Source organism: Gnatocerus cornutus, chromosome 7 (assembly GCF_029298725.1).
Source record: "Gnatocerus cornutus isolate USDA-ARS CGAHR chromosome 7, icGnaCorn1.1, whole genome shotgun sequence".
Classification (NCBI taxonomy): Eukaryota; Metazoa; Arthropoda; class Insecta; order Coleoptera; family Tenebrionidae; genus Gnatocerus; species Gnatocerus cornutus.
The window spans coordinates 15,130,658-15,158,652 of NC_142239.1; the positions used below are offsets into that span (position 1 = coordinate 15,130,658).

The following is a 27,995-nucleotide window of genomic DNA, read 5'->3' on the forward strand; positions in this document are numbered from 1 at the left end:
ACGTCTGCGTTTCCATGAAATCGCGATTTTCCTATGAAAATCGTGACGAAATTGTTGCCGAATTGATTTCGTACGGTTCTTGTCTCTCTAACATTGTACCCACTGACCTAGGAAGTCTATTTAGAACGGCGCCACGCAATTAAAACACACACGACTAGTTCAAAGAACCTCTTCTACAATGACAGCAATTCGTTACCCGCGGTCTGCTTTATCTTCATCGATTCGATCGATTCCTGTTTGCATATCTAACAAGGAAGCGTCGCTCGGGATGTCATTAATGATTTTTCAGGAGCTCGATACGCACTTTCGATGCAAATTCGGGCGTGTTCTCCACGATCTGATAAAATTTGCAGTTGCACAATATAGAAATTATTAATTATCGTGAAAGCTCGTTCCTTTTCAGGAAAAAGCGTGCAGGGGCTTGCCGTTCAGGAGAGCGGCGCCGAAACAATTCTGCTGGTAATTTTCGGCATGACGCAACAATTTCAGGGCGAAAAAACAGAGATGACGCGGGGTGGTCTCAAAACAGCTGAACCGATTGCCGGAAAGCCAAAGTTTTTAAACAAAAAAAGAATTTCGGTCCACTGAACCCCAAGGAACTATTAGAAGAATCAATTAGAAACTGTTAAATTCTGAAACCCAATGAATCCCAAAGAATTTTTAAAAATGTTGATCCGCCTCGTAAAATCCCGAAGAGCATTCTAACGAATCCCAGAGAATTACGAAGAATCCTCCATTAGCCGGACAATCTAACAAATTCTAGAGATTCGAAGAATCCAACCAATCCCAGACAATCGAAGGAATCCCAAAGAAAAAGTCCTAAAATCAGCGGCGCCGAAGCAATTCCGCTGGTAATTTTCGGCTTGAGATAACACAGGTGGTCTGCTAAAATCGCAACTAAAAGTGCCCTTTCAGCTGAATTGATTGGAGGATTTTATGGGTACTTTTTTGTAATTTGGTGTCGACTGACCGCGTCCAAAGTGCCGCTAACGGATGACCAATTATGTTTCCGTTACGTCGTTATAGACAATAATGACGACAATGACGCGTCATCGCACGTCATAACCACGCGTTTTTTGGTTTGTTGGTTGGTTGTTTCGTATGAACACATAAGTGCATATTATATCGGATGCGGAATTTAAGTTATTTGGCCATCAGCCTCTTTTGCAACCACTGGTTGTCTGTAATTAGAGCCGCGTAAGAATTTATAAGTTTTTAACATTACCATTACAAATTTCGCAGTGAGAGACAAACTAGTTTCTTTAGAAATATGAAGAAAATAAATAAAACATGATGGCGAGTTGTAACGTGGGATCTCTTGGATTTTATTTTCCAGAATGCCGCGAAATTTTTTCAAATGATTTGAATTTATCACATTTTACCGAGACACTTTAATTACAACAAAAAATCCCCGTCTACTTATATGTTGTTGATTCGATGAAAAGAAAATAAAACGGTAATTTAAAACAGTTACAAGTTTTCGAAAACTTAATAAATAGACTCGAATCGGACATTAAATCGGGGATTCGGCTTGATTTACGGCCATTTTGTTGGCGGAACATTAATTAATTCAAATGGCGGACAAAATCCAATTTTTATTGGTTTCCGTTAATGTCCTACGCTAGTAAAAGACGGTAATTTATTACAACGGACCGGTAGTTCGGCAACCATATGGGTGCCGTTTATGCACCTTTTTATCGTGTCACTTACTCGCACCATTAAATTTTAAGTGGTTCAGGGATTTTCACGCGAATTTAATACCGATCGTTTCTTCATATTTGCGTCGAACCAACTCCTAATCCTGGAGAAACGTCCAAAGAAAAAATTGAGACGCAACACCAAAAAACTACAATAAACAACTGCGACGGGACGGAATTTGCAAAGATTAAAGCGAAGAAAAAGACTCAGATGAGAAGTTCTCATTAAAATGCAAAAATGTAGCCACATGTGTTCTAAAAAGGGAAAAAATCGCGCACATACGTGGATGCGATGATTAACAAGGCGACCGCTCCGACTGTATTGTTGAATTAATTTCAACTTTCTTACACCAAAATCCGAAGACGTTTATTTACACAATGCTCATTACTGTAAAGGCAGTTAATTCTAAAATAGCTGGCAAATATTACAAGAACTTGCGGAATGGTACAAGCAATCATTTAACCATGACACTCAGGGCCGGCTTAGCCACAAAGACGGCAAATTCCGTCAAAAAACAAAAATTACATAAACTTGCATTTTTTGTGTCACCTTGGAATGTTGCTTGAAATCCACGAGTTTCCGCGTCGCAAAAATAATACTCCTATTTCGGCTTCGACAAGGAAATTACTAAATATAAACTCACCTCTTTGAGCCCGTCGAGCCTCCCCAAGCTCCTCGCTTGCCTCAGCCCCGACTCCACGGCCCTGCGCCCCTTTTTCCTCCTCTCCAAGAGCCTGGGCTTCCTCGGCGTCACCGGTTCATTATCTTCAGGATCCGAGTGGACTTCTGGACAATGATAAGTGTGTCTCCTCCGCGACGAAGGACTCGTAATTCGCGTTATTAAATTGTCGAACATCTTAGTTGTTAGCAACGTGACATGTTGTTCAGGGCACGTGTTAGAATAAGTCCACGATGACCTGGAATCAAATTGAAACTTAATGGTGACATCTTAGATTTATGATCGCTAATTAGTCTCCGCGATCCATGTCAGAATTGTCCTACCTAAGTCAACACGTTGCATAAACATTACTTAGAACAGTCCAAGTTGAACAACCTCATGACTTTTTATCAAGTTTTAGAGAAAGTCAGCCGACAATTGAAACAAACGTTTAATCATAGAATTTACGCAACTCCTCAACACTAATATTTGACGGCTGATCTGGAGGACCGAAAAGAACAATGCGTGATGAAACGAACGATCTATTTTAAAGTATCTTACGTAACGACCTTTATCGATAATCACCGTGTAATCTATTCACTATGCTTATTAAAAAGCGATTTTTACCGATAATTGCAAGCCACGAAATCTATAACCACCGTTCTGCAATCGTGATGATTTTATTTCACGGGCAGAAAAAAACGGATTATTGGACGTCTTATTTTGTGAGCGCCGCAGGGTTCAACATTGGGACCGTTGCTTCACATAATATTTCGACATTTTTTTATAAACTCACAATTGTAATTACGGTGCCCAATGTGTGAAACGTCGTTCAGTTATTTTTATTATTATTTATTGTTGGCAGCATGAGAATGCGCAATTCGATGTGAAAAGTAGGCTATATGGCAATAACACTGTAATTGCTAATCGCTGACTGCGAAATCTGTGTAATTTTGACTAAATGAGAGGACAATTTAATAAATGGAATTGGCTGGAAGCCATTTTCATCAACTGAAGATAATTAGATTTGACGAAATAGACGCATTTTTCTGTTTTAGCTAATATTAACTTTGTCGTTTCGCCGGGAAATTAATTTCAAAGTATTAAACAAAGGAGACAGGGTTTGTTCTGTGTACATTCTGCATTCCTCGCTCATGTTGCCATATACAGAATTAAATGGCGTTTATAAACCAAATTTAATTCTTTAAATGGCAAACTGAATTGTGAACCTGTAAAGAACCGTAACCTGATATCAGTTGAGTCTTTAGAAATAATTTTTTTTTTCAACTCTAACTTAAATAAAATGTTGAAAGTTTCATTCAGACTCAACTAATTTTAGATACAATCTCCCCTTTGCAGGCACTAGCTAAATTATACATATGAATCCTATTTGCTTAAAGTGTTAGAGCCCATTTATTTTTCATTTTATGGATTTCGACAAGTCGTTAAATGTAAATCTCTCTTACGACCAAATAAACTATCCCACACTATAAAAATGAGCTTCTGGATAACAAACGGTGGAAAAAGTGCATCTGCAATCTCCGTTATGCTTCGGCGCTTGGAGAATATGCAACGATATGCATTTTTATCTGTGGTTCGCATCGACCACCGATCGCACATGATGGATGCTTTTCCGTTATCGAAACGTTTTTAACAGGGTCTGATTAATCGAGACTGGACAAGGACATAACTAACAAGTCTCATTAGCATTTCTAGATTTAATCGAAGGGCCCAGATTTCTCACTTCGCGGAGAAACGGTTTGATGGTAACCTTGGTTTGTTAACCTTGGTCTTCACGGAAGAGGTACGAATTGAAAATGAGACGAATTTCACGCTAGTTCTGCCAATTAACAGAGTGGAAATTCGACTTTGGTTAGCATGTTTGGAGACGACCTAATTATTGGCGATTAAATATTTGGTTGCTGTAAATAGCTGTCATGGTGTCGCTAATAGATGCTAAATAAAACTATAATGTGTTTGTTTGCTCTATTAAAATGGTCGGAAATGGACAGGAATTGAAACAAAATTTGGTGCCGAATTATAATCCGCGCTCGGTGTGCCGCAAGGCCCGACGTTGGGCCCATCACTTTTCTTGGAATATGTCACGGCATCGTGTCCAGATTTACGATTAATAAATATCCAAACAAATAAAAAAGTTTGGACATGACATAGGCGCACCAGATCCCAGTCCGATAAGAGAGGTTTTTCGGCCGCGATGTTTCAAATTTTGACAAGCAAAAATACGTTTTGCTTGCGAGTGTTAATTACACCAAGGTTGCAATTACTGCCGATAGCCATCGCCTAATTCTCGTCTCGCTTGTGAGAAATTATGATAATTCTTAATTGAACTTCCCGCGTTCCATGGGATTTATATTCCACGTTTTTGAGAAAAATTCTTAGCGTGTTGTGTACAAACGACACGATAATCTCACGTTACACAGATAAAGTGGAGAACAAATAAAAAACAATAACAGGAACATGATAATTATAACGCTTGTTCTTGGCAGTCGGGTACTACCAGTTCGCGCTTCTTTTTTCTTTTCACCCTGTATAATTCCACGTGTTTAAGATTCGAAGTACGAGTTTTCTGACCGGAAGCATCGAGGAATGCCGAGTCCAACGACTCCAGAATAAAAATGATTGGACGCTGGGCGAATTCAAAGAGAAATCGTTTATGGTACAACGATGGACGTCATATACCACGAAATGTCTGATAAAATGGTTGGCATGGTTGTAAATTTTATCCCGTTATGGAGACTACACGGGTTTTCGGTTACATATTTCCAGAAAGTTTATTACGTGCCTTGATAACGCATACTTTATGCTCTTGGGAACGAAGAAGGGAGTTGGTGGTAACGGTAGTTGTGCAAAGAGTTGATATTTGATTAGCTCGTGTTGGTTTTCTTTAGGAAAACTTGCACAGAGATGTGCATTTTTCGACAAAACGACCAGTCATCAACTTACTAATTAACTTACTCTTAATTAACTCACATTTTTAAACTTTCTTGACTTGGAAATGTTAATAAACGAATTGCAAAAGACTGAGTTTGTGCCGTTTATTTCAAATATTGAAGCCATCAGAAGGTCATCTAGATGTGACCGAAAAACCTGAAGAAACGAAGAACTGACAAAAACTGAGGAAAATATGAAAAAAAGTCTGCGGTGTTTCGTCAACTGAACCTGCCATCAGAAAATCGGGTTGAAGGCTTTGCTTTACCTTGAAGCTTTCGGCTTTATTAAAAACCCAAATTTGCTTGCAACTGATAACGGTCAACTTTTCTTAATTAGTCAACAAGTGAAACCGGAAATTACAAATATTGACACACTGCTGATGTTTGTATGACCCCAAAACTTTGATACAATTTTTTTTAAAAGCCTCATATGCTACCATGAACCACTTAACATCGGAAATACTGCACGCTGCTTATCGTAAACTCTTCTGTTTTTATGATCCTCATATTGGTGTCAATTACAAAACAAGCAGCGCTGCTATTATCAGTATTATCACAAACCGGATTTGTGTTCATTCCGTCAAAAAAAAGCACTTTTACTTTTGCAGAAATGAGTTTTATCGCCTATAATCTATCTGCAGCTCGCAAACACAATTTGTCCATGACATGTTGGTAAACAGTGTAATCTTTATTCGACTAGAAATTCAATAGCAACAAGAAAAATCGCTTCGCACATACCAAGACCGTGTCGTAATCTCTTGCCCGTTCAAAAGTCAGCTCCGAAGTAACAAATAGTGCCACTACAATTGGGAAACTTCCCATAAAAAATGTCACAATTTAATATTCAAATAGTCGTGTCATCAGTCATCCTCCGGATTAAGTCAGAAAATATGAGCATTGCAGGTGGGTGCAACTGTTAGATAAAGTGTTCTTTATGTGACGTCCGCGAGATGGTCTCGTCCTTTTTCGCAGCAACCTTGAACATCGCGCGGACAACGTGCAGGATTTCAACGCTGTAAATTGCCGATGGTAATCAGCATCCATGGCGGTGACCACAAGAAGATGGCACCTCCAACCCATTCATATTTGGACCAAAAAACTCGGACTATTTGTTTTGAAAAAATTCGCGTTTCTTTGTTTCTTCACACCTCCGTCGTTGTCAAACGTGTTTGCTTAATGGTTAAACCGTTTTGTTCGTTTTGTAGCTCACTAGTCCAAAAACAAGTTCGCTTTAAAAACCCCGAAGATGCCCCCCAATTCCGTGTATTCATTATCGTCTCCGTTTTTCCTCATCTTTTTGTCTCTGGATTAACCTTCTCCGAAAGACACGGTCAGTGGGTTCCGCCGTCGATATTAAAAATTAGCTCTGCTTCGTCTGTAATGAAGCAATTCCGAAACGTATTCATCGTTTTTATCGCCAGCATCCGTTAGCTTTTTGAATGGGACCAAAGCAAAATGGTTCTTCGATCTCAGCGTTGTTAAACAATGGAATGTAGTGAGGAGTTGCGTGTCATATCTTCGCTAGCTGTGGAACTCCGGTCATCCTGATTCAGAGGCAGCTCCGCCGCCGGCTGAACAGGTCTCGAGGAGAAGAACATGTGTGCTCATAAAATTTATTCAAAATAGAATGTGATGGCTCGGGTTTGCCGGGGCGGCGCGGGGCGGGGGCGGATTTCGCCGCTGTCCTTGATTCCGTGTCCTTGGGCCACTTCGAAGGGATGGAAAAGCTCACCATAAACACGGAAAATCAAGAGAAATCTTAGTGAGAGTGTCAACGTTTCATTTTCTAGAAGCGAGAGAAATTTTGAATCATCAAGATCGAGCTTTCAAATTAGGTTTTTGACGACACAGAATTGGTACCGCGCTAGTAGGTCTTCCAACTACAGTTAATTTACTGTAAACACACTTCTCGCAACATTCCGACACCAAGCAAACCGAGGAAAGTGAAAATACCACGGTATTAAATAATGGCGGCTATAATACCAGTAATCTTCTGAATTTCCTGAATGATCTCAAAAAGCGCCGTCTCTCCCAAGCATATCGCTCCCTTTTTTGCGTCTTCTTCCGTCATGACTGGCAAAACGCTCATAAGAAGTAACTTTCAATTTGAGTGCAAATCAGTTAATAATCACGTTGGACGTGTCGAACTCTAGTTAGCTCCATCTTCAATTAGCTCGTTTCAAGTTGTTCGTGATGGATCTATAAAGAATTTCCGTGGGTCGCATTTCTCCATAAGAGCAGGTTTAGCTTGTCGGCATCCGCTCCACATTACCACCGATTCTATGACGCGGTACCTCGCTTCATCCATCGTTGCTATCTCCGAGTGATTTGCAAGGAGTGCAGTCCAAATCGCGTGTGAGACGTCAAAACGAGAACGGACGACTAAATGACATAATTGTAAGCTAGATGTGTGTTCCTGGAATCGTTCTAGGAGCGAAATTGCCGTGTTTGACTATTTCCAGAACCGCTTTGGATTTAAATCGTGAAAGTTGGAGGCTTCCGCAGGAATCAGGGAAAAACACGTTGTTATAGCCGAGAAAGAAGAAGCGAAGCCTCCCCCGTTGATTAAGCTAAACTTGTGATTTTACCACTTTAACTTTTATGAGTCTGCCCAGCAGGTGCTCCAGCGAAAAGCTCTAAAAACGTAGTGCTAACACGCCCGTAAAGTTTTCTGCCTATGAGCAAGTAGTCAGGCATTCAAATAAACCTTGGCATCTCCTCGAAGAATTTTATCAGTGAGTAAACTCGAAGTAGACGAAATTCCTCGAAGTAACCACTCATAAAAGTATTATCAACCTGCAGAAAAATCCGAAATCCGAAAGAAAATAAAAACAGGTTCCATGTTAGGTGATTTTTTCAACAACCGCACGTTATAAATCAGAATTACGTCGCCCAAGACCGTGTTTGTAGTCATATTCAAAGTGACGGCGCGAATATTTCGCATGTAGATTAGAAAAATAGCTTATGAAGTATGCACGCTTCCAAATATGGCAAAACAGGCTATCTCGCACGGTATTAATTATCGCAATATCCTAAATGTATGAAATTCCTCTGCAGCTCCGTAGGTGGGCGTCGAATCTTCTTCAGAGTAACGGCAATGGCGAATTTATAGCGACACAATTATATCTAGGTATATGATGCACAGTTACTTCAATACCTTGACCAGAATTTAGAAGAAATCCGCGATTGGTACCGTTCAAAAATTTGGCGGTGGTGCCTTTTCCTCCCACACATGTCGTGGGTGTCGGCCGGTACAGAATTTTATTATCGTGAAAAGTTGCACCGTGTTAACTCAACTGAGTCACCGTTTCGCGGATTTCATGCAAGAATCACCACTTGGCATTCTCCGGAGCGCCTCCGAAGAGGACTCGAAAGGTCACACTCAACCTGTTTTCGACGATTCGTTATTAAAGACCGAATTGGCTATTAATTAAAAAGCCATGGCGAAGGCAGGTAAATCGAGACGCCAAAAATAGAAGAAAAAATGCAAGTAGAGGTCTTTGACAGAAGAAAAAGGTTCCATGTGGAGGAAACTCAATTTTTGCTTGGTTCCAGGTCGGTAAGCTCGTGCCACATTCGCGGTTCTTACGTCCTTTCGTGGAAGGAAGCGGAGTTTTCAAGGCAGATAAGTACTTTTTTTGAATATCTCTTGGGTGGAAAGCAGGAAATCCACATGAGTTTGCGAGGCGGGAAGAAGACAAATTTCTAGACTTCAAGGAAGAACCTGTTGGTAGATAGATCCGTTTCGAAGGGAAATTTTCTCCGGGCAGTAAAAAGTAACAGGAAGCTGCTAAATAAGCTTAAAAAACTCGACTGTGTGATGGAAAGTGCCGTAATTTTGGTATCTCTCAGTCGATAACTATGAATTTTGGTCACGTCATTATTCTTTAGCTGTTCTTTAAGACTGCCAAATTTGAACAATGTACACCAATAAATATTCCTTCTACGATTTTTTTTATTTGAGAATTGTACAAAAGTTTGATAGTGTTATTCTAGGTGCCATAACTCGGTGTCTCTCAGTCGATAATTTTGAAATTTGGTGAGATTTCTCTTTTTTTAATGTTCTTTAAGAGTGGTAACTTTAAAAACTGTAGATACAGAAACGCAAATTCTACAAATTTTGAAATGATAGCGAAGAAACTCGACTGTGCCATGAAGAATGCCAAAATTCCGGTATCTCTCAGTCGATAAGTATAAGTTCTAGTCACGTCATTATTCTTTAGTTGTTTGTTGAGACTGCCACATTTGATAAAATTACACCAATAAATACTCCTACATTTTTTTTTATTTGAGAATTGTCCAAAAGTCTCATAGTTTCACTCTAGGTGCTATAACTCCGATGTCTCTCAGTCGATAATTTTGAGATTTAGTGAGATTGCTTTTTTTTCAACGTTCTTAAAAAGTGCCAAATTTGAAAACTGTAGATACAGAAGAGCAAATTCAACAAATTTTGAAACTTGATGAGTGCAAAGAAACTCGACTGTATCATAAAGGGTGTCATAATTCCGGTATCTCTCAGTCGATAACCATGAATTTTGGTGAATTTTTGTTCCTTGAGAATGCCAATTTTTAAAAATGTATACCAATTAATACTCCTACAATTTTTTTTTATTTGAGAATTGTTTAAAAATTTGATAGTTTTACTCTAGGTGTCATAACTTCGGTATCTCTCAATGAATAATTTTGAGATTTGATAAGTTAGCTCCTTTTTCAAGGTTCTTTATGAGTGGCAAATTGAAAACTGTAGATACAAAAACACAAATTATCCAAATTTTGAAACTTGATAAATGCGAAGAAACTCGACTGTGTTATGAAAGGTGTCATAATTCCGGCATCTTTCAGTCGATAACCAAGAATTTTGGTGACGTTATTGTTATTACTCTTCAGTTGTTCCTAAAAACTGCCAAATTTTAAGAATGTACAACAAATAAACACTCTAGAATTTTTTTTAGAATTGTCCAAAAGTTTGATAGTTTCACGTTAGGTGCCATAATTCTGGTGTCTCTACATCGATAATTTTAAGATTTGGTGAAATTGCTCTTTTTTTAACGTTCTTTAAGAGAGCTAAATTTGAAAATTGTAGATACGGAAACGCAAATTTTGGAAATTTTGAAGCTTGATGAATCCGAAGAAAATTGATTGTGATTTTTCTTTTACAAAATTTTAAATTTGAGAATTACTCAAAAACTTAAATTTTCAAGACTTGCGGCTTCCGAAACATCAAAACCAATTCTGAACATGCAGTTCTTAGAAGGACGCCTACAAAAGCATGTTAAAACAACTAAAAAAGGCATTCTAAATGATCATAATTTCCAAAAGCCCACGAAACTGAAAAACTGAAAAATAAAAACTCCCGAAATTACAAGTTATATTGTAACCTTTGTATCGTCCTCGAAATCTTCTGCAGCCCCTTCATTACCCCTATTATCACCCATCACACCTGTCCCCTCAAATCCCCCCCATTAAAAGCAGGTAGTAATTCCAAGACCTCTTTTTGTCGAACACACTGTACTTTTTGTGCATATGCAAATGATTATAATGACCACAACCTCCACACTTTTAATTATTTCCTTCTTCTATTTCAATATATCGGTTACAGAGGCTTCTTGTAGAATGCAGCACAAGAAATCCCAATCCAATCGATCTCGACGTGTCTTAGGCATCTTAGAAGAGCGCTCTACCGTAAAACTCCGGTTATGTAATCCAGGTAAAATTCTGATCTCCAACACGGTAACAACAAAAACAGTTGTTCGTCTAGACTTGCGGTGTTCGAACTCGGCTACTTCTTATAGAAAATGTACAATGGATCGAGGAAGTTATTATGTTCAAGTCGAGCTGTTTTATTATGATATAACGAGCCGTGGCCGGACTGATTTGCATCGCAGAAAAATCAGAACGGAATGTGAGAGGAATGGAGTATGTGAAGAAGAGTCGAGGAGGAGGAAAATCCAAAACCAGAAGTAGATGGCATGTCGAGATTAAGAAGAGAATCAGCGTGTGCTTTAATTTATGCTAATTTGTACAGTTATAGAACATGAGTTTTTGTTTTACCCCACCCTTTGCAGGATTCTGCTTAACCAAGCGTTGCAACCACACCTGCAAACCTTGCACCACAATTTCCCCAAAGAACCTCCAATGTGTCATTCGGAAATTGGAAAACGGAACCACGGGTACTAACGGTTCCACTACAGGAGACAACAGACTGAGTGGGAGACTATTAAGTTTATTTCAAATGACAATAAATTATTCAACAGCTGCGGAGCAATCTGCAAATTTAATTCAACCATTGTTCTAACCGTCTTAATGGTTTCTATTTTTTCACGGCTTGTGGGATGGGCAACAAAGTGGTGAAGACAACAACCAAGACGAACTTTTTCGCAATCCCTCTTTGTCCAAAGTGCAAAGTGCGTTGCACGCATTGCAATTTATCGTTCTGATTTTGATTCAGTTCAAAGAACTCCCAATGACATCGATTTAGTCACGATTTCAGTAATCTCAGCTTTTAGTCATTCGGATGCTGGTTATCTCACATACGGCATTCTTGGAGAAAACGTTAGATAATCATTCTTGTACAGGATTAGCGTAATCTCTTCGTGTCTCTTGTGCAATGATTGAGTTATGATTCATTGTGGTCGTTTGGAGTTCAAGTTTGTTGTGCGTGAAAACGAAGCACGTGACAAGAATTTTTTAGGACCTCAGGCGTCATGGAGGTTTTGACGTTTATGACAACCACAGAGGTCAAGTTCGCGAGAAAAACGACAGTTTTTAGAGGCACGTGGAAGTAATGATGTAGTTGGCAACGCGTCTTCCACACGTGACGACACTGACCAGTGGTGCCACCCAAAAAGTGTCTGCTTTAATTAAGTTACCAGTCGGCTTCTTGATAATCAGAACAGAAAAACAGGACCAGGATGTGTTAGGTTGGCATCACTACCAATAAAATAAGACGTTATGGCACGTGTCTCTTTTATGCGAAATTAAAGTCAGTAGTGCCACCCAAACTGTGGAATCAATTTTTTCCATTAACACAATATAATTTATTATTGTGGCAGTTACAGTCTATAGAGCCCCCACAAAGTCATATTTCGTGTTTTACTACTGTGATAGCGACGACACTTTGGACTGAAAACGGGACTTTGGAATTTAGAATTGTGTTGGTAGCCCTGGTGACAGTTTGAGGTTAATCATTAATTATGTCATTCAAGGTAAAAATGCAGCGCTCACTTGACAATTACATGGTATATTATGACGCAAGAGCGGTGAGTGAGTAGTTATCATTACAAATACAAGAAGTGGTACAAAAATACGACTTTATTTCAAACCCGCAATTATAATGTGCGTATAAATTGATTTCTTGCAAGAGCGGTATAAATCATTTCCTGATTAGTTACTGCATTGATAATAATACACAATTCTGTGAAACCGAAGAACAATACATTCTATTATGTAGTTAAAAAACACCTCCATATTAATTACACGTAAACAGCATGTATACCTGTCATTCTATGCAGTTGGAACAACGAAAAAAACTTTTTCCACACCGAACCAGTGCTACCATCCACTAAATGTCAAAAGTAGCATGTACAGCCATCGTCATGAATCACAATTGTAAAAACCCACGTATCCGATGTTCATTTAATTGTAAATCATGACCAATTTGATGTGAGATCAAATTTGAATACGAGTCCAATGACCGTTTGTTTGAACGCGCGTTTTTTTTCAGGACGCCTGTATTTACCCAACCTGTGTTTACCGAAACAAATCAAGCGTGCCACGATTTTGTAATTGTCAATATGTCAAATTTCGCCCGGGCAAAAGTGAGGTTAAAACCCGACTATCTAACCGTGAAAGATTATAAACAAGTATAATTATAATAACTCAAAAGTAGGTTTACCTCGCGGTCACCAAATCCGGCTTAAAAATCCACTTAAGTCAAAACCTTCTTTTCCACGCACGCCACCGCTTTATTGTCAAAACTTCAAAAATCTGTCACAAATCCAAGTTGGCACTCACAAACAATTGAAAAACGATACGATATGTGAAACAACGCGTCCACAGGCAACTCGATCTACGACTACTTTGAAATCTTTTCCGACCGCTCAACAGGTAGTTGGCGCAGGCGAAACAAAAACATTACGATACACTCGTGTGGTTTCGTTAACGGTCGATCTTAATTTATGCCTATTCGGATTGTGGCTGCTTTTTTCGGCGCGTTTTAGGTTTGTTGTAGTATAGAACCATAGAACGATAAATAATAATTGATGGATTGTCGGAAATTAATTGATTAGAGGAAGCGGCATTAATCAATGATTGTGCGTTTCTATGATTGTTTTAATTAAGGACGAAGTGAGAATTAAAGTGATTTATTTTCATTAAGTTCCAGGAACTGTTATTTTTGATCAATTATAGATTGGATGGGTGCGCCTCAGAGATCTGTCCTAGGACCTAGGCTTTATTATTCGGGGAATTTCACTTTCGAAAATTAGTAATATTATTAAAAATTTGAAAGGACATTGTTTATGACGAGAAAGATAAAATATTCATAGTTTTATTGTCATTCTGAAAATTCCACCTTGAGATAAGTAGGTTAAAGTTGGATTATTGCAATTATTTTTCGCAAAATTTGTTACTAATAATACTTCAAAAATTGCATTCTTTTTCTAACGCGGTTACGCAAGCTACAATTATTAATCACCAATGCAATCTACTGATCCGTTAATTGTGATTTTGAAGTGTTTTCGAAATTCTACTGTTTAGAACGGTTGTGCAAAAATACAATTACTGTTGGCAATGAATTTGATTTGGAAGTCTCTGATTACGGCATTTTAAAATTTTTTAACTTAACTAGACCCAATACCCGTTCTCTAAAATCAATTAATTTGATAAAAAAATACAATCTCTTATCGCATGATCTAAAGTGAAGAAATCCAATATCTACCAGCAGTGGTTTAAAAATGATATTGGAGCTGATAATCTAAAATAAATAAAAGCAGTAAAACAGTTTTTCTTTGTTCTTTTTGTAATATAATCCACATCTTTTATTCCTTCGACCCTCTTTGGCGATCTTCCATCAAAATCCCGGCGCCTGGTCAACACCTTTTTATCCTCTGGCCCTAGAATTTCGTCCTCTCAAAAACCATAATGCCAGAATGTGATGTTCGGCAACTTTGTGTCCCTTTGTTGTTTCCTTTTGTTTGGAGTGATTCAGCACAGCTCTGGATGTTAAATGACTCATATCTAATCAAATCGTTATAAATGTGAATTTCGACTTCAAATCAAGCGTATCTGTAAAAACGTAGCTATTTTATCTCACTACTTGTTTACAGTTACCGCTATTTTGTTATAATACAGGATTCGTATAAAAGACGATGATTTACGGCGTGTGATGGATGAAAAATTATATCTATCAAGAGAGAAGTCTTGAGTAATTGCGATAATCACGATAGGATTAATACATGATTCATGGAAAATTCTCATGAAACAGAAAGTTGAGTTTATGCCGGTTTAATGGCGATATCTGCAACAAAATAATCATAAATCAGATGCTGTATCAATTAATCTGAATCGAGTGGATGTGCATTATCGGCAGACGCAGTGGCGGCGCAATAATGTAAGATAAAAAAGAGACACTTGAATTTATGTGGACGCAGAGTCAGTGCCCCAACTTTCAACAAGGTTGTGTGATAACTTGACGATAACAAAAGAAAGGTCCTTTCCTTGGAATTATAAAATGGAGAGATTGTCTCGATTCCCCCCGAACGAGCCGCCCTTGTCACCAACGTCATCCGTTCTGGGTGGTTGCTTTTTGTCGCTCTATCGCTGTGCTTCAGTTGTTTTTTCCACTTCCCTTCTCGACAAAAAGCAGCTCAAAGCGACCGTCAATCATCCACACACAAAAAACTATAAAACCACCTTAACCCAAATAATAAATCAAAAATGAAGAATCGAAAAGTCGTTGTAAAAATCTTTTAAGCACCACATTTTAATTTCCAAGTTATTTTTTATGATCTTATGAATCGTTCATCATTCTTAAGACGACTAGCGTTACACTTTTGTTAAGTAATCCTGTAAAGAAAAGCACGAGATATTAATTATCGTCTAACGGACTGGTTAAAAGGGTGCGGTATGGAGCATTGTTCCGAAGAAATGAGCTATTTACAGAAAATATTAAACCATTGTGAAACCTTCGCGGTCACTTTTCTGCGAAATGAAGTCATAAAGTTATATCTCTTTTCATAAATTTTCTGCGAGAAAATGGAACGCTTCCGAAATTGGTCGTTAATATCTATTATTGACTTTTATTGCGGATTCTGACCTTCCTGATCGTTTATTATTTTTCTTATCACTTGCCCTCAGTGTTCCACTTGCGACTTGGTTTATGGACTTACCATAAAACGAGTTTTTGAAATCTTCATATCGTCCGGGAATTGGTACAGCTCTAATCTTATCTTATTGTCTCCAAATTGGGTTAAAAAATAAGCTGCGTTGACAAAATTTGATCAGGCTAAAATAAACCAAATAGTGCAATGAAAGCCAAAATCTTACCGTAGAACTTGAACTAATAATAATAAATATTGGTGGATATGTTAGATATTTCTAAAACTAATTATTTTCTTACCTGGAGCAAAAGCCATTATCAGCCTCGGCTCCTCGCCCCTGCCACGCTTCTTCAGGTAGCCAGCCACGTCTGCCCAAACAGGTGTAAGAAGCCCAAATATTTTTTAAATATGATGGACGATCTGTTTTTCTTCTTTTCATCTCCGTCGTCATTTCGTAAAGAATCCTCATACTGTATGATAAATAAACCGCTCAGCATGTGCTCCGACCCTTTCGTTAACGAATCTCATTTCGAGCTTTTGTAGTAATTTTACGACGACGATAAAAAAATATTTTCAAAGGCCACACATCAAATTTTTACGACAAATCAATGTCGAATGTGTCTCGATAAAAAGAAGTATTTAAATGAACCGAAAATGATTAATAGATAAATCGTTGAATAAAATACACCTGTTGTATTGTAATATGAGCTAATGCGAAATTTCCTTTCACATTTTGTTGTCTTTTTCAGGCTCGCGATTTCGATGTTGTTGTCTTTGTTGAGATGCGAGGAACAACCTTCGCACCAAGTATTGAAGATTTCGTAACAAATCCACCTGTCCCTGGAGATTTAAAAACTATCGATAGTTATTTCTGCTTCATTATCGTGAGGTAATATCTTTAAATCATTAAATGAAACTGATCCAATTTACAAACTAGTTTTTAATTGGCGCGCCAAGCTCGCTTTAATTGAAACAGAACTTTTGTCATTGTTGCTATTATTTATTTCAGCGTGGTGTACATTATGGAGGGTGAGGTAATTGTGAAAGGTCGATTTTTTTCATTAACGCACTACTCCATGCATTATTTAGCCATTTATCATTTCCATTGTAAAGAAATAACATTATTTTGTGATTTTTATGGTGCTTTTATGCTCTGTTATAATCTACCATTACGTTATCACGTAAGTAGTTCTCCCAGGCATTTTAAATGACAGATAATAATGGTATAATTTAACGGAAACATGAAATGTTGAGGTATCTCGCTGTAAAACTGTAAAATATCAAGTTTCTCAAACATACGCCTCGGATAAAAACCTACAACCGGCTCGGCATCTTCTCATCATATTGTTAAATAATTACCATAAAACAAAACCAATAAAACGATCAAATAAACAAGTCACATTTTTTCGTCGCCTTATCTCAACGACCACAAAATTCGAGTTTACAGAGACAGGATAACGCACAGTCTCCCCACGATCAGAAATATTATCTTATTAAAAACAGAAGTTATATCCCAAACCATTCGAAATAAAAATAATTTAAAATCTGCAAGAAATGTTGAGATAATCTCACCAAATTTTGTTCTTCGTCTTACCTATAAACTATTCGACGACAGTTCACTACCTTGAAGCTCAGAGCTTTACACCTTTATTACCTGAGGAGCAGCATGATACCACGAGCGATGGTAATCTCTGATAGATTTTGTAATAACTTCAGCAAGAAAAAACATAATCGATCCTTTGCTACCCATAAGAATGAAACTAACAAAACCGCCACTAATTACTGGGTGTCGACTGCCTTTAACCTCATAAAAATTTAAATACAATTATTTTCAAAAAAATCCGGCAGATTTCAATCAGATTCGCCACGGTTGTAGCAATTTCCTTCGACGTTTATCATCTTTGAAGTCATCAAGGGCGGTGTCAAAATAATCTGACATTTGTCATCATGATCTCCCTCAAAGAATTGGTCAACGCGAACATCAAAAACCGCGCTGCGTTCACACAATTGTCCACAAAACTAAACCGCTTAGAACGGGAAAAACAGAACGAGCTCCGCATGGCCAATAATGAAATTAAGAGATTCAGAGCGCGGTACTCCAAGAGCAACTTCAGGGATTCCGCTGAGGTACTCCTAACCGAGATAAAGTCGCAATTCCCCAATTTTACAGGCGTCCGACGTCAAAATGTACGACACGCATTTCCCAGGATTTTGCTTCAAGAGGAGTGGCGAGCATAAAGGAGAGCAGCTCAGAGAGATAATCCCAGAAATCGACTTTGAGGTAAGTTGGTTCATCAAGCACGTTTCGTTGAGTTCTTCCAGTGCTTGCACTTTTTGCTCTTCACGAGTGGTGAAGTTGACATAGAGAAGCTGCTATGTCTTCATCTTCTTTCGACGCACGAAACGGAACATTTAACTCCACCTTACCGGCCCCGAAGCAGGAGAGGATCACCTTTAGAACAACTAATCGAAAGATCGAAAGACAACACGGTTGAGGCGTTGGAAGATCTTCCGACGTACGTTCTTGGTACGGTTGGTTTTCTGCCACCACCACGTTAATAACACTCTGGTAGATGTTGCTAGAGACGATTCAAAGAAGAGTTTACTGGACAAGCGTTTATCCGCGCGTCTGCTCATCAACGAGAAGATTCTTGAGATTATCATGACTGTGCTTTCGGCTCTGGAACACTCAAATCCAGATAAAGTGCAACAGTTGATTAGTTTAGCTAGAGACACCAGCAGTTTGAAGAAGATCTTCAAAAAGCAGCATATTCAAGAGTTTATTGCGACGCTGAAAAACCACTCTTTGATCAATAGGTACGGGGAGAAAACAGAGATCTTTAATGGTGGTGTAGTTGCAGTTCTTTTATTCTCACGCAACCGCTGCAGTGCACACCAAGTCGTCTTTCAATCCGAACTCCTGGGGGTGCGTTAGAAGAACTAGTGAGTCACATCCGCGCTAACGTTCTCCAATTTCCCAAACGCGAGGACTGGATTACGGAGACCGAGTCCAAAGAGTTGTGCGTTATTGAACAGACTCCTCTACCTTCAAAGAGTAGCAAAATTTCGAATTCAACACTACGGCGCGTTAAGAAAAGAGAAGACCCGAAGGAGATACCAACTGACTGGAAGTTTCGGCGCAAAGGAACGAACTTCATCCAGAAGAATATTGAAGACATCCCCAGGTTCTCGAGGGTTTTTAACGAAGAAGAAGATTTATTTCTTCCTAAGGTTAGAAGGAGTTCTTCTACCTCCAGAAGAAAATCGGTGGGCGAAACGAAAAAGAAGCTGAGTGAGGATCGCAGCAGAAAGAGCACAGAGAGCTCCCCGAGGTAAATTAAAATTCTTGTCTCAATTACTTAAACAAACACGTACGATTCGGTATGCAAGGTTGAGGTTGGTTTTACATCGATTACAAGTAATGAATGCTGATTTGTTTCCAGGGAACAGTCAGAGATTAAAGTTCATTTGAAGCAAACGAAGTGTTTGGCTTGCATGCAGAAGTGGAAGGTGCCTTTACCTGAGCCAAAAGTACCGAAACGCACATCGAGACTTGATAGTTTTTTCGTGTTGCGAGTTCCTGATAATGAAAGTTCTGGTATTAGAAAATTGCAGACTATGATCGAACAAGAACAGTTCAAGTTGCGGTCGTACGACAGAAGGTACTCCAATGCGAGTACTTCTTCGGTTTCCTCGAAAAAGGAGAAGAGGATCAATGAGGGGTCTTTAAATTTGGTGGCTTTAAATATTTTGGATTTAGAGAAGATTCGGCTCGAGATTCGGGAAAAGGAAACGAAGAAAAAGTTGGAGAACTTCTTGACGGCCTAGACACTTTCTACCTTTTCAGAATTCAGTTACGCACATTTGGTGATAAATCTCCGTCCAGTGAAGCACTTTCACAATTTGGCAAATTGTGGCCTGCATATCACCGTTTTTTGCCTATAATCAAACTTTCACTTATTTGCGATAACCCATTATTAACAAAATTTATGTGAAGTTTTGTCGTTATTGGAATTGGGAGCGAATTAGAAAATGAGCAAAGCAGAAAATATTCCAATTATGAAAAAGAAATTGCAGTGTCACCATACGATCATTCTCTTAATGCAATTACGCGGATTTACTGCCTTTCCTTTAGATGAATTGTTTAATTAACCGTTGAAGAGCGACTTTCCAATGAGGGTCCGTCGCAAATAAATTATCGAACCGTTAGTTTTTTGATTTGTAAAAATTCGCTGCTTACTTTGTTGCTAGTATTATGCAAAACAGCGTGACAAGCGTGTCGGGACAAAAAATATGAACAAATAAATTAACGGTTGAAGGTGCTGATCGATTAAAACAGTTCCTAAATAATTCGGTTTTTGGAAGTGTAAAAAAGCGCTCAAACGAGGTTTTATAGCTCCAATAAAATCTTTTTGGAGTTCATCAATCACTTTCCAATGAATTTACGATCAAAACAGAAGACGTTGAACAAAAGTTCATGCAAATTTAGATTTTTAAGGCGTGAAATAAATACACTTTGTCTCACAAATCCACGTCCTTGACCTTTTCTAAATCAGTGAAGAATCTTGAATTAAAAGTTTATGCATAAATAGTTGACCTACTTGTATCAATAAAATAAACATAATAATAACTGGTTTTTAAACGGTTTCGTGTTTGGTAATTTAAAAAATAAATCAAACACTTTATTTATGTATGTATTTATTTATTTAGATAACGTTTTTATACATTTTTTGCTTGTGCAAATATTTATTTGATCATGGAGACAACGCTTTGATAACTTACAGTGTACATTTGTATTGTTGGTTGCAGAACCTATTTTTTTAATTTTTATATTGTTAATGTTTAAATTTTGCAATTTTAGATTCTTTATGGTTCTTTTAGTTGGCTTTTTCCTCTAAATAGAGACTTTAATTTTTTCTGAGTTACGTGATGCGCTACAGGTCCTTCAACAGTAAAAAAACATTTTTTTTTAAACTGTTTTAATTTTTGTTACATAATATACAATAACAAATCTTAATATACACATAATTTACTTAAACTCAAGAATGTACTTTTTCCCGATCATCCCCTTAATGGTCATCGTGTTCATCAGCGCCTCTTTGTACTGGTCGAACCCGACCATCTTAAACGCCGGCCCTTGCAATTCGTTACTAGTCATCATAGAAATAAGTTCCTCAAACATTTCAAATCTGTCCACATTATCAGAGTTATCCTTTGACCATTGCGTCATCCAGAAGCCCCGAATTTTGACGTCTTTGAAAATAAGAGCGGATGTTGGTACTGTGACGGGTTCACGCGACATGCCTCCATACGTCACCATGGAGCCCCCTCGTTGCAAATGCCTTAACACTTCTAAGGCGTTCTGTCCACCGACGCAATTAAGTGCCAAAAGTGGTTTTTCAACTTCTCCACTTTTGAAGATTTGCGTTTTTCGGAGTTCTTCTTCAGTAAGCACATAAGTGGCCCCTAGATTTTTTAAAAAGTTGCGTAAGTCGTCGATTCCGGCTCTGTCTCGGATGATGTTGACGCTTCGGATCCCCCAAGCTCGGCAAATTTGGATCACGTTTTGGCCGCACGCCGAGTTGGCCCCATTTTGAATGACAGTGTCGCCTGGTTTCAAGTCCACGAAATCGCGCAACATGCGATAAGCTGTACATGGGTTCACTGTGAGAGTCGCCGCTTCCACAAGCCCCAATTTCTTTGGTATTTTCAGCACGCTGCTTTTAGATAGGACGCAATGTGTGCGCCAGGTCCCCATTCCGCTAGCTAGGGGCACAACGCGGTCTCCAACTGCTAAATCAACGACGCCTGAACCAACACTTACAATTTCGCCCACTCCTTCGTTACCAGCGACTGCCGGTAAAGGGGGGCGCACTGGGTACTTCCCTTGAATGGTGTTTATATCAGCGGGGTTTACGGGAGCTGCCAACATTTTTACCACCACTTCTTCGGGTTGAGGGTCCGGAACTTCATCAGTTTCTCGATGAACGACTTTAACGGGGTCTCCATGTTCTGTGTACACTAATTTAGAGCCAGTGCTACTAAAACGGGGGTGTACTTTGAGGTTAAGTTGGGCCCGAAAAATATTTGCAAGTTTCTGGGAGATGGTGGCCATTGCGCTTTTATTATAATGTTTGGTGGCAAGAAGGAGGTCACGCAGGGCTTGAAAAAATAAACTTTGAACCAAGAAATGATCGCATTTCTGTGATTTAAATGAAATGTCAAACTAACGTCACAGTAGGGACCTGAATTACCAACCTGTGTTACCAACCTTCGTAATAGTTTTTAAAAATATATCTCAAGAATTACGAGTTTGCGACTTAAGGAGACCATAATTTCTAGTCAGTATTTAAAAGGCAGACGTAATGGATAAGAATTGGATTCACATTTCTTTGAATAAGCAATTTTTTTGAGTTGTGGGTAGATTTCTGTTATACCGACGTCAAAGTTTGTGCAGTTTTAAAATTTGACTTGAGCAGTTTTTATTTCAGATTTATGTATTTATTTATTTAAAGACGATTTGAAACAAGGTACATCACATATTATCTGTATTTATTCTCCCTTTAACTGTCTCTTTCAAATTTGTGTGACCCAATTTTGGTTTGTCACTTTTGACGTTTTGACACAATTTTAGGTTATAAAAACAACTCGTGATGAGAAAACAGTGTAATAAATTGACAAAAAATCAATAATACGTCAACCCAGACCTTTTTATTCCAGCCTTGGCTGTAATAAAAAGTAACAACACGATTAAAGCGAAATTCTTTGACGTCTCATTTGTAGGTTATGTCACGTTTCGCAACAATGGAACGAAAAATCAAATTAAAAACGTTCAACTCGCATATAACATGCAATATTTGTAAAGGGTACCTTATTGACGCCACTGCCATATCGGAGTGTCTCCACACGTTCTGCAAAAGTTGCCTTATTAAACATTTCGAAGCGCACACAACTTGTCCCACTTGTAACATAGTTGTCCATCATTCATATCCTCGCCAGTACATTAATTTCGATCGGACTATGCAAGATCTTGTGTATAAGTTAGTTCCGGGACTTCAGAAGGACGAAATTGAGCGAGAAAAAGAGTTTTATCGACAAAGGGGGTTGCCTTGTCCCAGTGAGATCTTGAATGAAGAAAAAGAAGAAAAATCACCGGAGCCAGAGGAGGAAGAAAAAGACGAATTGATTAACTTGTGTTTGGAGTACACAGTGTTGAATCCTGTACAACTGAAACATGTTTTTGTTAGGGTCCCCACAAGAACTACTGTTTTTTATCTGAAGAAGTTTATTGCCGGGAAGATTTTCAATAACTTGCATTTGTTGGAAAATATCGATATTTTATGTAACTGTGATGTTCTAGATATGGGTGATACTATTAAATATATTTATTTGACTAAATGGAACGTTGACGATGTGCCTTTAGTGCTGAAGTGTCAGCCAAAGTTCACTATTTAAAGTCTTGTTGTTGATGTTTCTCAGGGATTTAAGTTTAGCTGTTGTACCTAATTTAAGTATTTGTGATTGCAGCCGATTTTTGACTTAATGTGTTTTTCACTGACCAATTATTATTAATAAATCTAGTCTCAATGAAAAGTTTTCTTTATTTCCCATTTTTATATATTTCCTGTCTCTGACTAGGCAGATAAAGTGATGACGTCATTACGCCCTTGACGCTTGTTAAAGCAATCATTTTTTTCTACATTTCTTTTAAGTATCTCAGTTTTATCCCTTCAGTTGAGTTACATAATTCTAGTTATTTCCGTTTTAAAACGACTTCGTTGTAAACTAATCTGCGATTTTGGCTCACAGGAGAAAATCAATAACACTTGGCGCCAAAAGGACGTCGCTCCTTATGAAACCTATATAATCTCTATTTTTCTCATTCCTGCACTTTCAAAACATTGTTAGTAAACAACTTCAGTTCGCAAACGCTCAACCAGTAAGCATGCGAACTTGAGCCCGAAAACAAGTCTTCAACATCCACCGTCTACCCAGAAACCACCCATGGCAGCTAACACCTCCATAGACGTTAACGATCTAACAAAACTCTTATTTCATTGTCTGCTCACTTCCGACCCCGAGTTCGACTCTGCAGCTTACTTGGAAGGCTTCGCATCGAAGAAAACGGAATCAAAGAAAGTCACTTTTGTCCACAAAGATGTGAGCAAGTTCTTCCATATTTTCGTCAAGTACACGAATCACTGTAAAGATGATTTCGTGGCACTTGCGTTTGAAGAAACAGCAACTGAGGACCTCGACAGTGGGAAATATATGACTGCTCTTCACGGGTATAGTAAATGCATCGCGACGGCGGAAAGTCGCGATCTTCTAGCTCTAGCATATGGGAACAGAGCGGTGTGCTTCTTAAAGTTGAAAATGCCGAAGAAGTGTTTAGAGGTAGGTAATCTATATGTACACCCTCATAACAGTGCTAACTCTTACTTTAGGACGCCGAAAGGGCTCTGGCGTTTGACTCGAAAGAAGAACTCAAAGACGAGCTTCTAGAGATTCAAAAAGAAGCAGAAAAGAGCAAATCTTTGCAACGCGGCTACTACGAGCCTATCCCAGAAATCGCGAGTTTTCAAGAAAACCCTTCCATTCAAAGCGCCAATGACTGCGTCCGCATTAAAGTGAACGAGGAGTTCGGAAGACACGTAGTGGCCACAAAAGACATCGGCATCGGAGAAATCATCTCCATCGAGCCACCCTACGCTTGTGTCTTAACATGCGATAAATTAACCCACTGCTATTACTGCTTAGAGCTTTGTTACAGTACGATTCCTTGTGACCACTGCACGGTGGCTCTCTACTGCAGCGACTTCTGCAAAGTTAAAGCGTACGCGACTTACCACAAGTACGAATGCTCAGTTCTTGCGAGTCTTTCAGAGCTGGCAAAAAACAACACTTTGATGTTGGCTCTAAAGATTACGCTCATCGTACTGGATGATTATTACAGAGCTTATACAAATGGAATGGATAATGATGATTGTTACCATTCTGATAGGTACAGAGAGGTGCAGCGGCTTCAAGCATCAGCGATGAAGTGTTCAGTTATAGATCAGTTACACAATGCGATCCAAACTGCAATTGTCTTTGAGCTGTTTTTGCGGCAGACAAACTATTTTAACAGTTTTGGAGAGGACGCGAAGAGGACTTTCAAGGAGTTGATGTTTTTACATCTTCAGATTACTAACAACAACGCTGTGAAAATCTACGAGTACACTCATAATTGTAACTACAGTGAAACTACGAATTTTGGATTGGGGGTTTACTCCTTTTTTTCTTTATTTGCTCACTCCTGTTGCGCCAACGTGATGAAGACGTTCCATGGCAGTACGATGGTTCTTAGAGCCATCAATTCAATTAAAAGAGGACAGCAGTGTTTTGTCAATCGCTACGGGTAAACAATTTTAATTAACGTCTTACGAAGATTTTTTTTCGATTTTTTAGGATTCGATACGAAGCTTTTGCAAAATCAGTCCGACAACAGCTCTTCGAAAGCTACGGATTCGCTGAGTGTAAATGTAGAGCATGTTTGGACAACTGGAAGCCTGTCTTGGGCAACACTGAGGAAATCTGCAAGAACTTGGGGATAAATTCAATGAGTTTATGCGACATTATGAGGAATTTTATTGGAACTGATATTAACATTGCTCATTATTTGTTGCCTCTGCTCATTAAGGAGTACCAGAAGTGCGAAAAATCCGAACCGGAAGGAAATGCCTTGACGCTAAAAAAGCTACTTGTACACTGCTACGTTATTTTTGGAAACAAGAAAATGTTGTAGTGTTTTTTTACGTTATTATAGTTGTTAAGATTTAGAGTTACTATTCTGCGTTAAAATAAAAATATTGGAAATTTTGTTGTTCGAAATTCAAATTTGCAAATCTGCTTTATCGATAGAGTCAGAAGCGCGCGCTCGGCAAATTCAAAAATGACAGTATTTGACGGAGAGAAGTAAGGTTATATTTTTGTCAATAAATCGTGCCATTGAAAAAGAAACTGTGCCAATTACTAAAATTCACACCAATGGCATCGCAAGCAGGAACCGAATTCAACAACCTCGCAAAATTGTTATTCAAATCAATCAGCACCCTCAATCCCGAATTTAACCCCCTAACTTACTTGGGCGAGTTCGACGCAATGTCAACAAACCTAGACAAGGTTAATTTTGTCTACAAGGATATTAAGAAATACCCCACAGTTTTTGCAAAGTTCATAAAAGACACCAAAGACGATAATCGAGCGTTGGAGCACGCCGACAGTGGGAAACGAAAAATGATGGCTGGGAACTACTGGGGGGCTTTGGAAGACTTTACCCGCATGGTTTCAACCGCAAAGAGTGACAGCGTGTTGGCTTTGGGATATGGTAACAGGTCAGAGTGTTTTCTTGAGCTGAAAATGCCTGATAGATGCATACAAGTAATTGGCAGCATGTTTTAATGTTTTTAATTGTCCTGTTGATTGTTTAAGGATATTGAAAGAGCCATGTCAGACTACCCAAAAGAGTTGATTGATACTCTAACTGAGCGTAAATTGAAGGCCGAAGCGATGGAACCGTCGGTGGGATATTACTATGAACCTGTGCCTCAATACGAAAACTGCGTTAAGACCGAATCAGGGCATGTTATCGCAACGAGAGACATCGAAATCGGGGAAATTATCTCAGTGGAAGCCCCTTTTACGAGCGTGTTGACTTCAGATCGTTTAACACACTGCCATGAATGCTTAAATCTTTGTTATAATCCCATTCCTTGTAACAACTGCACTGTGGCATTGTTTTGTAGTAGCACTTGTAAAGAGAAAGCTCGTTCTTACCACAAGTACGAGTGTCCAATTCTGCTAACAGTCTGTTACAGAATTCTTTGCGAATTCGCCATTGATAGCAGTCTCTTGTTAGCTTTAAAAGTGGCACTGTTAACGAAAGACAGCCAAAATGAAATCTTACAGTTACGAGAAACCGATACTTGCATCCAAGTCAATTTTTTGAAAATCAACGCGACATTCTCACGCTTTGATTTGTTCCATCAGGCTATTTTAACTGGTCTTATGTTTGAGCTCTTGTGGAACTACACGAGTTTCTTTAGCGCCATCTTCTCAGCCACCGACTCTGCTGATAAATTCAAAGAAGTTATGTTTCTGCAACTCCAGAGTACCTGCATCAACGCAGCAAAGATCTACGAGTATGTGTACAATCATTGTTATAATGGTACCAACAGTTTTGGTCTCGGTGCTTACTCCTCCTTCTCCACGTTTGCACATTCTTGTTGCGCCAACGTTATGAAGTCGTACCATGGAAATCAACTGGTACTAAGAGCGCTGAACTCCATCAAGAGCGGAGAAGAATGCTTCGTCAACAGATATGGGTATCTAACTAAATTTTGTTGTTCTCGATAAGTCTCTTGTAGTCTTAGGTACGACGTGTCTTCGACGTTTGACCGCAAACAGTATCTCTTCGTGCGTAAGCTACCGAGCTGTGGATGTAAGGCGTGTGAAGAGGACTGGACGGCGAGTTTGGGAGATCTACAGCAGATTTGTGGAATTCTTAACATTGATGTTATGGAATTGGGAGATATTGTTAAGAATGTCATTGGTTCTGATGTTACCAAAGCGGCGGAATTTTTGGTCAATTTGATTCCTGCACTGAAGGAGTGCGAGGATTCGGAGCCGGAAGGAAATGTTTTAGCTCTAAAGAATTTGATTGTTCATTGTTATGTTGTGTTTGGGAATAAGAGGGTCGAGTTGGACGAGAAGCTGGAGAATAATGTGGTTTTTGTGCCTTAGAAGGACGTCGAGAGCCGGAAATGTAGGTCTTAGAGGTGCGAAAATAGTGAGATTTTACTGTTTAAACGTATTATATATAAAGCGCATTTATTATGTAGTTTTAAGTGTTTTAGAGACGCACATTTACATGATTTTATAACATTGATAAAGCATGCATTTCTTATTCGCAACGTTACGAAATAATAATCTATCTTAACTCCTAAACATCCATTAAGTGTTGTTTGTTTAAAAAAACAAGAGTTATATTTTTGCTAATAGTAATATAAATGTTTCCTGTTAACTGGAAGTTACAATAAAGTGTTTTACTGTCGCATTTCAAGTCGTTTTAATTTTGAATTTAGTTTTTTTCGCGCCAATTAATGCAACCTGAGATTTGCTGCATATAATTAGTTTTTGCTGCAGTTTTGTAGTAAAAGCATTTCTGGATAGCTTTGACTAAGTTTTTACAGAGGCGTTCAACAAAAACGGCGATTTTTGTTTATTTTCACTAAGGTATTTTGGTGCCTTTTTAGTTATATTTTGCTGCTAGGTTTTGCGCCACAAGCGCTTATGTTGGTGCCTCTGTATTTTTTCTTCCAACTTCGT

At 38.6% G+C, this 27,995-nt stretch overlaps 5 protein-coding genes and 1 pseudogene across 8 annotated transcripts in view; 4 read left to right on the forward strand and 2 right to left on the reverse strand.

Annotated features, from left to right (window-relative positions):
• The window catches only part of LOC148171465 (rho GTPase-activating protein 20-like), a 37,927-nt gene extending 24,525 nt beyond the window's left edge, over positions 1 to 13,402 (reverse strand). For both annotated transcript variants that reach the window (XM_088040968.1, XM_088040967.1), the window contains exons 1-2: positions 13,202 to 13,402; positions 2,342 to 2,615 (exon numbers count right to left, since the gene is read on the reverse strand). In XM_088040968.1, the coding sequence (XP_087897094.1) occupies positions 2,342 to 2,554 (213 nt within the window). In that variant the 5' untranslated portion in view covers positions 2,555 to 2,615; positions 13,202 to 13,402. The remainder of the gene's footprint in view (positions 1 to 2,341; positions 2,616 to 13,201) is intronic.
• A 4,171-nt stretch (positions 13,403 to 17,573) lies between these two features.
• Positions 17,574 to 19,454, forward strand: LOC148171466 (uncharacterized). The gene is made up of 6 exons (XM_088041953.1): positions 17,574 to 17,753; positions 17,797 to 17,907; positions 17,949 to 18,153; positions 18,200 to 18,443; positions 18,482 to 18,958; positions 19,070 to 19,454. The coding sequence occupies exons 1-6, from the start codon at positions 17,574 to 17,576 to the stop codon at positions 19,452 to 19,454; spliced, it is 1,602 nt and encodes a 533-aa protein (XP_087898079.1).
• A 1,131-nt stretch (positions 19,455 to 20,585) lies between these two features.
• On the reverse strand, positions 20,586 to 21,905 carry LOC148171467 (enoyl-[acyl-carrier-protein] reductase, mitochondrial). The gene has a single exon (XM_088041818.1). It carries the CDS (start codon positions 21,739 to 21,741, stop codon positions 20,656 to 20,658), a length of 1,086 nt encoding a protein of 361 aa, XP_087897944.1. The 5' UTR covers positions 21,742 to 21,905; the 3' UTR covers positions 20,586 to 20,655.
• Positions 21,906 to 22,043: 138 nt separating this feature from the next.
• On the forward strand, positions 22,044 to 23,219 carry LOC148171468 (polycomb group RING finger protein 3 pseudogene; annotated as a pseudogene). Of its 2 annotated transcripts, none has more exons than XR_015770459.1 (2): positions 22,044 to 22,156; positions 22,410 to 23,219. The product of XR_015770459.1 is annotated as a polycomb group RING finger protein 3 pseudogene, transcript variant X2 (transcript). The 2 variants fall into 2 exon arrangements; XR_015770458.1 differs by lacking the exon at positions 22,044 to 22,156 and adding an exon at positions 22,173 to 22,354.
• A 326-nt stretch (positions 23,220 to 23,545) lies between these two features.
• LOC148171469 (protein-lysine N-methyltransferase SMYD4-like) lies at positions 23,546 to 25,413 on the forward strand. Its single transcript, XM_088041781.1, has 3 exons — positions 23,546 to 24,023; positions 24,074 to 25,026; positions 25,077 to 25,413. Exons 1-3 carry the CDS (start codon positions 23,631 to 23,633, stop codon positions 25,411 to 25,413), a joined length of 1,683 nt encoding a protein of 560 aa, XP_087897907.1. The 5' UTR covers positions 23,546 to 23,630.
• A 149-nt stretch (positions 25,414 to 25,562) lies between these two features.
• Positions 25,563 to 27,723, forward strand: LOC148171470 (protein-lysine N-methyltransferase SMYD4-like). The gene is made up of 3 exons (XM_088040960.1): positions 25,563 to 26,048; positions 26,100 to 26,992; positions 27,035 to 27,723. Exons 1-3 carry the CDS (start codon positions 25,656 to 25,658, stop codon positions 27,408 to 27,410), a joined length of 1,662 nt encoding a protein of 553 aa, XP_087897086.1. The 5' UTR covers positions 25,563 to 25,655; the 3' UTR covers positions 27,411 to 27,723.
• The last annotated feature ends 272 nt before the right edge of the window (positions 27,724 to 27,995 follow it).